The sequence below is a fragment of the Dryobates pubescens genome, chromosome 25 (assembly GCF_014839835.1).
Source record: "Dryobates pubescens isolate bDryPub1 chromosome 25, bDryPub1.pri, whole genome shotgun sequence".
In the NCBI taxonomy this organism is placed as follows: domain Eukaryota; kingdom Metazoa; phylum Chordata; class Aves; order Piciformes; family Picidae; genus Dryobates; species Dryobates pubescens.
Window position 1 is genome coordinate 6,440,952 of NC_071636.1, and position 12,886 is coordinate 6,453,837.

Consider the following 12,886-nt stretch of genomic DNA (forward strand, 5'->3'; position numbering starts at 1 on the left):
ACAAAGTTGGAAGAGACCTCAAAGGTTATCAAGTCCAACCTGTCACCCAACACCTCATGACTACTAAACCATGGCACCCAGTGCCACATCCAAGCCCCTCTTGAGCACCTCCAGGGACAGTGACTCCACCACCTCCCTGGGCAGCACATTCCCATGGCCAACAACTCTCTCAGTGAAGAACTTTCTCCTCACCTCCAGCCTAAACTTCCCCTGGCACAGCTTGAGACTGTGTCCTCTTGTTCTGGTGCTGGGTGCCTGGGAGAAGAGACCAACCCCGTCCTGGCTACAACCTCCCTTCAGGTAGTTGCAGACAGCAAGAAGGTCTCCCCTGAGCCTCCTCCCCACCCCTCCCAGCCCCCCGCCACGGCCAGGCACGGAGAGGCGAGGGTGCCAGCAGAGGTCAGTGGTGGTGGCCACGCTGCACGTGGGCAGGGAGAGGAGCAGCTTGGGGTTTCTGTGGTGAGTGACAGCTCGTGCTCGCCGAGCATCTGGCGGGGATTCGCTGGGTGTCAGTTCGCATTAGGGGAGCCAGGCGGCCGCAGGCGCCGCGGGGAGGCTCCCGGAGACCCTTCCGTCTGAGGGCACCACGGGGAAATCCCTTCTCACCTCCTGCCAGCGTGACAAAGCCTCTCGAGCACCACCAGCCCTTTCCTGTCCTGCTTCCGAGCCCGGAGTGCCCATGAGCACAAACCTGTCGTGGGGCTGGCAGCCAAGGAGGAGCTCCCCCCACCATGCCCCAGGAGCAGCTCTGGTTGAAGGGGACCAAGCCTGGCCGAGCGTGGTGGCTCCTGTGAAGCCTACAATTTGCCATGGGGTTGGGGGTTCCTGCTTCTCTCTGAGCCACACACCTCCAGCTCCTTCAAGGGCTGATGCTCCTAGCTCTTGATGCTCATGGAATTGCATGTGCCAAATCCCACAGGGCAACTTCTGAGCTCACAAAACAGGGCTCCCCAAGGACCTCCATCTCCCCCCCAGATATTTATAGAGTCATAGAATTGTTAGGGTTGGAAGGGGACTCAAGGATCACCTGGTTCCAAACCCCCTGCCATGGGCAGGGACACCTCACACTAGATCAGGTTGATCAGAGTCACATCCAGCCCAGCCTTAAATCCCTCCAGGGATGAGGCTTCTACCACCTCCCTGAGCAACCTATTCCAGGGTCTCACCACCATCACAGTGAAGAATTTCTTCCTAATTTCACCCATCCTGGGCCTCAGGAGAGAAGAGCTAGCAGCAACAGGCAGAGAAGAGCCCAACAGCCTCTTAACTGCAGCAGTTCTTCACTACAAGGCTGGTGAAACACTGGAAGAGGTCTCTGCTGACTGCAGTGGGGTTGGACTAGATGACTTTTAAAGGTCCCTTCCAATCCAAACCAGTTTGTGATTGGATGATTCTATGATCTGGACATCTCTCCAGCAGTGTCTAGAATCACAGAATCACTTAGGTTGGAAAAGACCTCAAAGATCATCAAGGCCAACCATAAACTCAACATTGCCAAGAAGCCCTAGCAGCCTTCACAGCAACTGAAGAAGGACATTGAGACTCTTGAAGGTGTCCAGAGAAGGGCAACGAGGCTGGGGAGAGGCCTTGAGCACAGCCCTGTGAGGAGAGGCTGAGGGAGCTGGGGTTGCTTAGCCTGGAGAAGAGGAGGCTCAGGGGAGACCTTATTGCTGTCTACAACTACCTGAAGGGAGGTTGTAGCCAGGTTGGTCTCATCACCCAGGCAACCAGCACCTGAACAAGAGGACACAGTCTCAAGCTGCACCAGGGGAAGTTTAGGCTGGAGGTGAGGAGAAAGTTCTTCCCAGAGATAGTTGTTAGCCATTGGAATGTGCTGCTCAGGGAGGTTGTGGAGTCCCCATCCCTGGAGGTGTTCAAGAGGGGATTGGATGTGGCACTTGGTGCCATGGTTTAGTCATGAGGTCTGTGGTGAGAGGTTGGACTTGGTGATCTTTGAGGTCTCTTCCAACCTTGGTGATTCTGTGATTCTAAAGGTGTGAGGTGCTCAGTCACCAGGGGGCACGAGATGTGTTTGGGTGACGTTTGCTGGCGCTGGGTGCTCCTGGGTGCCAGCAAGAGAGGCAATGGAACTGAACAACCAGTGGGAGGGAAGAGCCCTGATGGGCAGCCCTCAGCCACCCAAATGCAGGGTGAGCACGCAGCCTGGCCTGCATGGAGCTGCCTTGGGGATAAATAGATGCCATTTTAAAAATCAATGAGAACTGCTACATCCACTTATCCTTCTTCATTAATAATGTCCCTACTCAGGCATCCACCGCACAGCCCGGCCGGCAGCCAGGCAGGGAGCTCCCGGCGGGAAAGCCCAGACCCCAGCCCTGCCTGAACACCCCAGTCAGCTGGGGGTGGTGTTGATTGGAGCCAACAGAATCATAGAATGGTTTTGGTTGGGAAGAGCCTGAAGATCAAGTCCAACCATTAGCCCTGCACTGCCAGGTCACCACTAAGCCATGCCCCTCAGCATCACATCTACGCTACATCCTCTACTGATGAGACTCCACCACCGCCACAGGCAGCCTGGGCCAGGCCATGACAACCCTTCTGGGGAAGAAATTGTTCCTCATGTCTAACCTAAACCCCACCTTGGTGCAACTTGAAGCCTTTTCTTCTTGTCCTGTCACTTGTTCCTTGGGAGAAGAGACCAATCCCCACCTGTCTCCAGCCTCCTTTCAGGGAGCTGTAGAGAGCAAGGAGGTCTCCCCTCAGCCTCTTCTTCTTCAGGCAGAGCAACCCCGGTTTTTGTGCTCTGGTAGTATGTGCCCATGGTTTATAAACACCTAAACACACAGCTGCTGGAGGTGCTCAGAAGTGTGCTTCTGGTAGGGGATGCAGGATCTAACCCATCTTGGAGACCTCTGCCCTAGCCACACAAGGACCAACAGGAGGGACCCGCTCCTGAACGCACACGTCCCCAGCCCTTACCTCTGTCCTCCTCCTTCTCACGGCCACTCCTGCCCCTGCTGGCCCTGCTGTGGGTGCTGCTGTAGTCTCCAGCTTTGCCCCTCTCTGCTGGTTCCTTGGAGGTGCTTTTGAACCAGGGTCCGTGTCGCCGTGTCCCCTCCGGCACCGGCACCGACGCCTTGAAGCCGCGGCTCAGCTGCATCACCCCCAGGTAGGGCAGCCCCGGTCCTTCGCCGGTCCCAGGCCCGCGCTGGCTGCCTGTCACTGTGGGTTCCCCAGAGAAGCCCGAGTGGAGGAAAACCAAGCTCCCAGCTGCCAGGTAGAGAGCCAGCAGCGTGAAGAACCTCACGGGTCTGCGCCGAAAATACCGCTGGAGCTTTACCAAGAACTTGGCCATAACCTCTTCATCCCTTCCCCGGCAGCCGGAGCCGCACGGGAGCTGCTCTCCTGGCCCCAGGGATGCTCCCAGCAGGGTTTTATCCCCTCAGGAGCAGATGGGTGCCCCAAAACCACGAGGAGGGCTGCAAGGTGAGGCTGCACGAAGCTATTGTCCAACCCTGGAAAAGTCCAAGAGGGCTGGGGATGGATATTGAGTCCCCGGTGGGGGTTTCTCCAGTGCTGGCCGTCACTGCCGTCCCCAGCTTATTCTCCTCCCCAGCAAAGCCCCCCAGCCGTGGCCCGGAGCCTGGGCTGCTGGAGGGATCATGTTAAGGAGATGGAGGGTTTGAAGGTGATTTGAAAGCCGATCAGCTGCTGCAGCTCTTCTCGCTCGGCGGCACCGGCGCTCGCAGGCATCTCGCTAATGGAAACAGCACCGTCCCCTTTCAGACAAAGAATGAAAAGTCCCTGGATGCCTCTCAGGTCCTGAAGTGCTGACTGAGACCCTTTGTCTGACCGAGTTCCATTCATCTCACTCCCAGGGTAAGAAGCCTCCACCTGCAAGCCAAAGAGAAAAAGCACACTCAGGGAAGCATCCCAGGGTGTAGGGAGGGCAGCAGACCCCATCCTGCTGTGGGGTGAGGAAGGATGACCAGCCTCTCATCAGCCTCTCATCCTTGTCCCCACCAGCACAAGGGTGTGGGATGAGTGGGATATATGGGAGCAGCGAGAACAGCCTCAAGCTGGGGACAGGAGTGTGGGGGTGAGTCCCCACTCCAGAGCCCACAGGTCTCTGCCTTGTGTAGGAGCTACAGGATGGCTCTGGGACATGTGGAAGATTCCTAATCTCACCCACAAGAGGATGAGCCATGCACACACACGTGCACAGACTCATGCACAAGCATTTCTCTCCAAGATCTGAACATCTGCTGTGATTCCACCCCTAGATCTGCTCATCTGTGCACCAACCAACCCCGAGCAAAGCCCCCAGGAAGAGGATTGGGTGGGAGGCTGCTACTAGGGGCTGCTCCAGCACCCAGAGACCCTGCAGGGCTGGGGATATGATGACCCCTCTTCATCCACAGCTTGGCTCTCCCACACACTGCTGTTTCATAGAATCACAGAATCATTTTGGTTGGAAGAGACCGTTAAGGCCATCAAGCCCAACAGTTAACCCAGCACTGCCAGGTCACCACTAAACCATGGCCCTCAGCAATGCATCTCCACAGCTTTGAAACCCCTCCAGGGATGGGGACTCCATCACTGCCCTGGCAGCCTGGGCCAGGCCTTGACAACCCTTGTAAGGAAGAAATTGCTCCTCATGTACAACCTAAGCCTGCCCTGACACAACTTGAGGCCATTTCCTCTTGCCCTTTTATGCTCCTGGTGAGACTCTTGCAGACGCTGAGGCCAGAGCATCCTCTATTCTCTAGCTGCTCTTTCCCTTTCACATCCTGCCAGCTGGGATCAGCATTGTGCTGCCCCTGGAATGCCATGGCTGGGTGCTGGGCGAGGGGTTTGAAGCACAGCCCTGTGAGGAGAGGCTGAGGGAGCTGGGGTTGCTTAGCCTGGAGAAGAGGAGGCTCAGGGGAGACCTTCTTGCTCTCTCCAACTCCCTGAAGGGAGGTTGCAGCCAGGTGGGGGTTGGTCTCTTCTCCCAGGCACCCAGCACCAGAACAAGAGGACACAGTCTCAAGCTGCACCAGAGAAGGTTTAGGCTGGATGTTAGGAAGAAGTTCTTCATGGAAAGAGAGATTTGCCATTGGAATGTGCTGCCCAGGGAGGTGGTGGAGTCACCATCACTGGAGGTGTTTAAGAAGGGACTGGCTGGGGTGCTTGGTGCCATGGTTTAGTTGATTAGATGGTGTTGGGTGATAGGTTGGACTTGATGATCTCAAAGGTCTCTTCCAACTGGGTCTATTCTATTCTAATCTATTCTATTCCATTCCATTCCACTCCACTCCAAGGCCCATCTGTACTTGTTCCTATGTGACCTTCTCTAGGTGACCATACCTGGGGCAGCCTATTCCAATGCTTGACCAGACAGTCCCCTCCAGCTTGCCTGGAGCTCTTCTCTCATGGGGATTTGTCTCCTCCAAGCCTCCTAGCTCTGGAGGTTGCACTCAAATCCTGCCGAGGACATCCCCACCCCGTGCTCCATGGTGGGGCTGGCTTCACGGTGAGGGGAAGCCAAAGCCACCATCCCCTGCTGTCACACTGGTAGTGGCAGGGGATGTCACACTGGTAGTGGCCAGCCTCATGCCTGGGGTGTGCTGCCTGTCATGGACTCATCTCATTTTAGGAAAGGAGACGAAAATAAATGGGAAGACAAAGTGCCATTAGTTTAATGGCCTCTATGTTCCTGCCATCTGTCTTCAGTTGATTAAATAAAAAATATTGGTGGAACATATGGCATGAATTATACATAAATATTTAAACCCAGGTCCCCAGAGTGGTTGTTGTGATACCTCTGACTCCGGCGGGCTGAGCAGGCCGCGTGGGGCAGGGTACTGATGAGACATCAGCCCTTCGAGCTTCCCCCAAGCCATCACCTCCCCAACCATGCTGGGGCTAACACAGCCTGGGGAAATCACAGGATGGGAGGGGTTGGAAGGGGCCTCTGGAGGTCATCCAGTCCAACCCCCCCTGCCAAGGCAGGGTCACCTAGAGAAGGTCACACAGGAACAGGTCCAGGCGGGTTTGGAATGTCTCCAGAGATGGAGACTCCACCACCTCTCTGGGCAGCCTGCTCCAGAGCCTCAGCACCCTTCAACTCAAGAAGTTCCTCCTCATCTTTAGATGGAACTTCTGATGTTCCAGTTTGTGCCCACTACCCCTTGTCCTGTCACTGGGCACCACTGGAAAACCCCTGGTGCCATCCTCCTGCCAGCCACCCTTGAAGTATTGATCAGCATTGATGAGATCCACCCCCCCCACCAGGCTGCTCTTTTCCAGACTAACCCCCCCCAGTTTTCTCAGCCTTTCCTCCTCACAGAGATGTTGTGGTCCCCTCAGCACCAGCAAGTCCCTGTCCTTCTTGAACTGGTGGGTTCTTGAACTTCTTGAGTTGAAGGGTGCTGAGGCTCTGGAGCAGGCTGCCCAGAGAGGTGGTGGAGTCTCCATCTCTGGAGGCATTCCAAACCCACCTGGATGTGTTCTGGTGTGACCCTCTCTAGGTGACCCTGCCTTGGCAGGGGGGCTGGACTGGATGATCTCCAGAGGTCCCTTCCAGCCCCTACCATCCTGGGATTTACCCAGAACTGGCTCCAGTACTCCAGATGTGGCTTCCTCATGGCAGACAGGAGGGGCAGGAGAAGCTCCCTCGACCTGCTGGCTACAATCTACACCCAAGGATGCCATTGGTCTTCTCAGCCCCTGGGGCACAGGACCCCCAGGTGCTTTCCCCCAGAGCTACTCTCCAACAGATCAGCCCCCAGCCTGTGCTGATCCCTACTGACAAAGGCTGAGTAAACTCTGAGCAGCAGCTGAGCAAGGAGACTGTGTGTTCTTTGCATCTGCAGGCATTTCCTTGGTAGAACAAAGATGCAGGGAAGAGCCTGGCACACCCAGGGCAGGTGGTCCAGCCCCCACCACGGTGGGTAGGTATCCCCTGACCTGGTGGTCCCACGGAGCTCTGTGGGTGCTCTGCCACTCTCCTGCAGTCCCTGGTCTGCATCCAGCAGGGAATGGCCACTGCATGGGAAGCCATGGCTTCCCTTCCCACTGTTCCACACTTCAACCCACCTTCCTGAGGCTTTATAGGGGCAGGCTGGGGGGCAAACAGGATGGCCCTGGGGCTGTCCTTGGTCCTCAGCGTCCCCACTGCCACCCATCCTCCTCCCTGCCTGGGTTTGGTCCTGCTGGGCTATGGCAAGGAAGCATGGCATATAAAGAAGGAGCTTAAATTACTATCATTAAGGCATCTGGAGCTCATCCTTCTCCATCATGAACTGCAGAGTCGCAGGTCAATTACTGCTCATTTGCATATATTCCATTAATGCTTCTGCTAATTGTCTGCAGGAGATAATGTGCTGTCTTAGGGCTCCCTCGATGGCTCTGCTTTACAAACAGGGCCAGCACCAGTGCTCCCAGTATCAGCAGGGGCTTGGGACACTGGGGGAGCTAATGGGGGAAGGAGAGGGGGTGGAATCCAATCTTCTGCTAGCCATCTAGAAGGGGCAATGCCAGCAGCCCCCCAGAAAGGCTGCTCCATGCAGCCCCCACCTGCCCTCTCCGTGCTGTAAGGACACAGCTAATGGAGTTAGTTAATTAGAACATTCATCAGCAGTGCAGGGCAGGGAGATGGGCTTTTGTGGTGGGTACAAAGGTTGTCAAGAAACCAGACTGGGAGCAGCCTGTGTTGCCCAGTGCTGGCATGGAGGAGTTTGCCCAGCTCTCACTTGGTTCTTGCCAGTTGTGCCCAGTTGCTCCCAGTTGCAACCATTAGCAGGGCTCTGCTTGAGTCCCAGGGGATGGATCCAGCCCCAGGGGAGTCAAAGGGATGGAAATTTCCTGGCCAGCAACAGCAGGGCATGGACATCCCTCCCTGCTGCCCTGGACCCCCTTGGCACCCAGAGCCAAAGCAAAATAGAGTCAAGCAGGAACATTTTCCAGGTGCTTTGCACCAGTACAGGCAGGCTACAGCTCCAGCTGGGATGGAGTGGGGCTGGTTCCTTTCCTGACTCCATCACCACACTCCTCCCAAGAGCCAAAATCCTCATCCTGGCAGCAGGATGCCTGGCTAGCACACAACAGCCCACCAGGGCCACCAGCATGAGCACCCAGGGCACCCTTGGTGCTGGCATCCCTTGGGCTATGGTGGGAGCAGAAAGCAGGTGAGTTCCACCCACAGCTTTGGGGCTCTGCAGCTGAAGGCATGGCCAAGAAAAGTCCTCATCAATAGAATCATAAAAGGTTTGGCTTGGAAGGAGCACTCAAAAGTCATCTTGTCTAACCCCCCTTGGGTGAGCAGGGACACCTTCAACTAGAACAGGCTGCTCAGAGCCCCAGCAAGTCTGACCTTCAGCGTCTCCAGGGCTGGGGCATCCACCATGCCTGGAACAAGAGAAGTTCCACCTCAACAGGAGGAAAAACTTTCCTCTAAGGGTGGCAGAGCACTGGAGCAGGCTGCCAAAGAAGTTGGGGAGTCTCCTCCTCTGGAGACTTCCAAGACCCATTTGGGTGCATTCCTGGGCAACCTGCTCTGGGAGCCCCTGCTTTAGCAGCCTTCCAGTACCTGAAGGGGCCCTACAGGAAGGAGGGAGAGAGACTGTTTACAAGGCCTGCAGGGGCAGGATGAGGGGCAATGGCCTCAAACTAGAGAAGGGCAGATTTGGCTTGGGTTCTTTACAATGAGGGTGGTGGAACACTGGACCAGGCTGCCCAGGGAGGTGGTTGGGGCCCCACCCCTGGAGATATTCAAGGTATAAATATAGAATAGAATTAACCAGGTTGGAAAAGACCTTTGAGATCAAGTCCAATCTATCACCCAGCACCATCTAGTCAACTAAACCTTGGCACCAAGAGCCTCATCCAGTCTCCTCTTAAACACCTCCAGGGATGGTGACTCCACCACCTCCCTGGGCAGCACATCCCAGTGGCCAATCTCTCTTTCCATGAAGAACTTCTTCCTAACACCCAGCCTAAACCTCCCCTGGCACAGCTTGAGACTGTGTCCTCTTGTTCTGGTGCTGGCAGAAGAGACCAACCCCCACCTGGCTACAACCTCCCTTCAGGGAGTTGTAGACAGCAAGAAGGTCTCCCCTGAGCCTCCTCTTCTGCAGGCTAAGCAACCCCAGCTCCCTCAGCCTCTCCTCACAGGGCTGTACGTCTCCCCAGCCTCGTTGCCCTTCTCTGCCCTTCTCCCCTGCTCCTGTTTGAAACCATTGTCCCTCATCCTATCACTACATTGATTTGGAAGGTTTCTCTCCCCATTTCCCTGAGCAGAGGAGGTGCACAGGGGAGGTGCACCAGCGGTCCCGAGCAGGGTGAACATCTCGGTGACCACTTGTGCCGGGGGAATGAATGAAGCACCGAATAAATTACACATCTGGGGCTTGTCAGCGAAGTGCTCTGCAATTACTGAGTACCAAGGTTCAGTTGCCTTCAAGCACCACCTCACAGCTAACCAGGACGAACCACGCTTGAAGGGCTCACGTGGTTTTCCCCCCGGCACAGGAGAACAATCAGCCCATTTAAGCCAGCAAATTAACCAACACAAGAGCTCCATTAGCAGGAGAAGGCGCCCAACTCTCCAATTTCATCACGTCATTAGCATTGCTTATCAGAGGGACAGGCAAGAAGAATAGGGCTTGAAAATGCCAAGGGATGGGAGGGAATCTAATGACCACAACAGGGCAAGGAGCCCAGGGGCCCCTGTCCCTGCTGAGAGCTGTGACTCAGGCAGCTAACCTTTGGGTTAGCTGAGCACCTGAGCACCTTTGGGTGCATGGCACAGCTTCCCCCTCCCCCCCACAAAATGCTTCTGCTGAGACCTGGAAACGTGACAGTGTAGAAGGACCCAGTGCCTCCAGTGCAGGACCCAGGGCATGGCAGGCAAGGATCCAGTGCAGGGTGCACAGGACCCAGTGCCTCCAGTGCAGGGCCCAGGGCATGGCAGGCAAGGATCCAGTGCAGGGTGCACAGGACCCAGTGCCTCCAGTGCAGGACCCAGGGCATGGCAGGCAAGGATCCAGTGCAGGGTGCACAGGACCCAGTGCCTCCAGTGCAGGGCCCAGGGCATGGCAGGCAAGGATCCAGTGCAGGGTGCACAGGACCCAGTGCCTCCAGTGCAGGGCCCAGGGCATGGCAGGCAAGGATCCAGTGCAGGGTGCACAGGACCCAGTGCCTCCAGTGCAGGACCCAGGGCATGGCAGGCAAGGATCCAGTGCAGGGTGCACAGGACCCAGTGCCTCCAGTGCAGGGCCCAGGGCATGGCAGGCAAGGATCCAGTGCAGGGTGCACAGGACCCAGTGCCTCCAGTGCAGGGCCCAGGGCATGGCAGGCAAGGATCCAGTGCAGGTTCCAGTACATGGTGCACCAGGCTCCAAAGCACCCAGTGCAGGACCAGTGCATGGCATGCAAGGCTTCAGTGCATCCAGTGCACAGGACCCAGTGCATGGCATGCCCAGCACAGTGCCCAGTGTGCTCCCTGCACCTACTGTCAGCCCAAAGCCACCCGTTTTGGTGCAGGGACCACATGCCTCCCCAGCAAGCCCCGTGTGCCTCCAGCCTCCCCCCAGCTCCACAAGGAGCCAGTAATGAGTGGCTGCAGCCACCCCAGAGCAGCTCCTGAAGCCCCCTTGTGCTTCCATGCTGCAGACAAGGGCACCAAGGAGCGACAGCAGCACTGGGAAGCCTTGGGGCTGGCACCTGCCAAGCCTTTCACCCTCTTGTACCACTGCAGGAGCTTGGCACTGCTGCCCAGGCAGAAGCTGGGGGCAGCTGGAGCTCTCAGGTGAATCTGCCATCATCTTCAGCACCATGAAAATGGATTTGCATCCTTTCTCACTCTTTAAGGCAGAAGCAGCAAATGAGACACACCAGGCTGAATTTCAATACCATTCCTGCTGGGAACTGAGCTAAACTGGGACATCAAGAATCAAGGTTTCCATCACAGCAGGGCACAGCTGGACCGTGGGATTCGCCTCCCCTCCAGCACCCCACATCCTCCAGCTGCCTCTTCCAGGGGTGAGCTGAGCACAGGGAGCAGTCAGCTGCCTCTCAATCAAAGCCAAGTTGATTTATTCAGCTCCTCTCTGCCTTGGAGTTTGCTGGGGAGCAGGTCTGTGCATCTCCTCAACTAAGAGGGGGTGTGCAGAGAAGGTTCACATCTGCTTAAAACCAGCTAACTCAGCAGATTTGGGATGCCACAGCGAGCAGAGGCTGCTCCATCCTTGCCTGGAGGGACAAGACTCACCCCAGGCTGCCATCCCATAGAATCATACAACGATTTGGTTCAGAGGGGACCCTCAAGATCACCTAGTTCCAACCCCCTGTCATGGTCAGGGAGACCTTTCCCTAGCCCAGGTTGGTCAAGGCCTCATCCAACCTGGCCTTGAACACCTGCAGGCAGGGAGCATCCACAACCTCCCTGGGCAACCTGTTCCAGGGTCTCCCCACCCTCAATGTAAAGAATTTCTTCCTGATGTCCAGTCTCAACCTCCTCTCCTCCAGCTCAAACCAACTGCTCCTCATCCTAGCACTACAAGCCCTTTGTGAGAGTAGAGTAGAGTAGAATAAACCAGGTTGGAAGAGACCTTCAAGATCATCAAGTCCAACCTCTCACCCAACACCATCTAATCAACTAAACCATGGCACCAAGCACCCCAGCCAGGTCTCATCCCAAACACCTCCAGTGATGGTGACTCCACCACCTCCCTGGGCAGCACATTCCAATGGGCAATCACTCTCTCTATGAAGAATTTCTTCCTAACCTCCAGCCTAAACCTCCCCTGGTGCAGCTTGAGACTGTGTCCTCTTGTTCTGGTGCTGCTTGCCTGGGAGAAGAGACCAACCCCCACCTGGCTACAACCTCCCTTCAGGGAGCTGTAGACAGCAAGGAGGTTTCCCCTGAGCCTCCTCTTCTCCAGGCTAAGCAACCCCAGCTCCCTCAGCCTCTCCTCACAGGGCTGTGCTCCAGACCCCTCCCCAGCTTTGTTGCCCTTCTCTGGACACCTTCCAGCACCTCAACATCTTTTCTAAACTGAGGAGCCCAGAACTGGACACAGTACTCGAGGTGCAGCCTGACCAGTGCTGAGTACAGGGCAGAATGACCTCCCTGCTCCTGCTGGCCACACTGTTCCTGATCCAGGCCAGGATGCCATTGGCCCTCTTGGCCCCCTGGGCACACTGCAGGCTCATGTTCAGCCTACTCTCAACCAGTACCCCCAGGTCCCTCTCTGCCTGGCAGCTCTCAGCCACTCTGCCCCCAGCCTGTAGCACTGCATGGGGTTGTTGTGGCCAATGTGCAGAACCTGGCACTTGGATGTGTTCAATTTCATGCCCCTGGACTCTGCCCATCTGCCCAGCCTGTCCAGGTCCCTCTGCAGAGCCTCTCTACCCTCCAGCAGATCAACTCCTGCCCCCAGCTTGGTGGCGTCAGCAAATTTACTGATGATGGACTCAATGCCCTCATCCAGATCATCAATAAAGATGTTAAAGAGCATGGGGCCCAGCACTGCTCCTTGGGGCACACCACTAGTGACTGGCTGCCAGCTGGCTGTGGCACCAGTCCCTCCCCAGCTCGTTTTGGTGGGGAGGTGTTCCCAAGGCATCTGCTTCACCCGGGAAGCTTTTAAATCCCTTCTGTTGGAGAAGCCACCAAGGATATGCAAAGGGAAAAGAAACCCTCTTATTTGGGAATGATTGGCCTGATCTGGAAATGCAGAGCAGGACTTGCCCATCTGCTGATAGCTTTCTGTGCAGGATTTCCAAGGGTGTTGGAGGGTTGGTAAATCCTCCTCCTCGCTGGGAATCAATGGAGGGGTTTAGGCTGAAATTAGGCAGCTGACTGTCTCCCTCATGGGCAACCAAAGAAACCCCCACCCCAACCTGATCTTTAAATACTTCTGCAGAAGCTTTATCAATG

The 12,886-nt window shown here is 56.1% G+C and overlaps 1 protein-coding gene across 1 annotated transcript in view; it reads right to left on the minus strand.

Moving 5' to 3' along the window:
- WSCD2 (WSC domain containing 2) overlaps positions 1 to 12,886 on the minus strand; it is a 38,563-nt gene that overhangs the window by 18,350 nt on the left and 7,327 nt on the right. The window contains exon 2 of the mRNA XM_009909622.2: positions 2,941 to 3,855. Coding sequence (XP_009907924.2) covers positions 2,941 to 3,316 — 376 coding nt within the window. The 5' untranslated portion in view covers positions 3,317 to 3,855. The remainder of the gene's footprint in view (positions 1 to 2,940; positions 3,856 to 12,886) is intronic.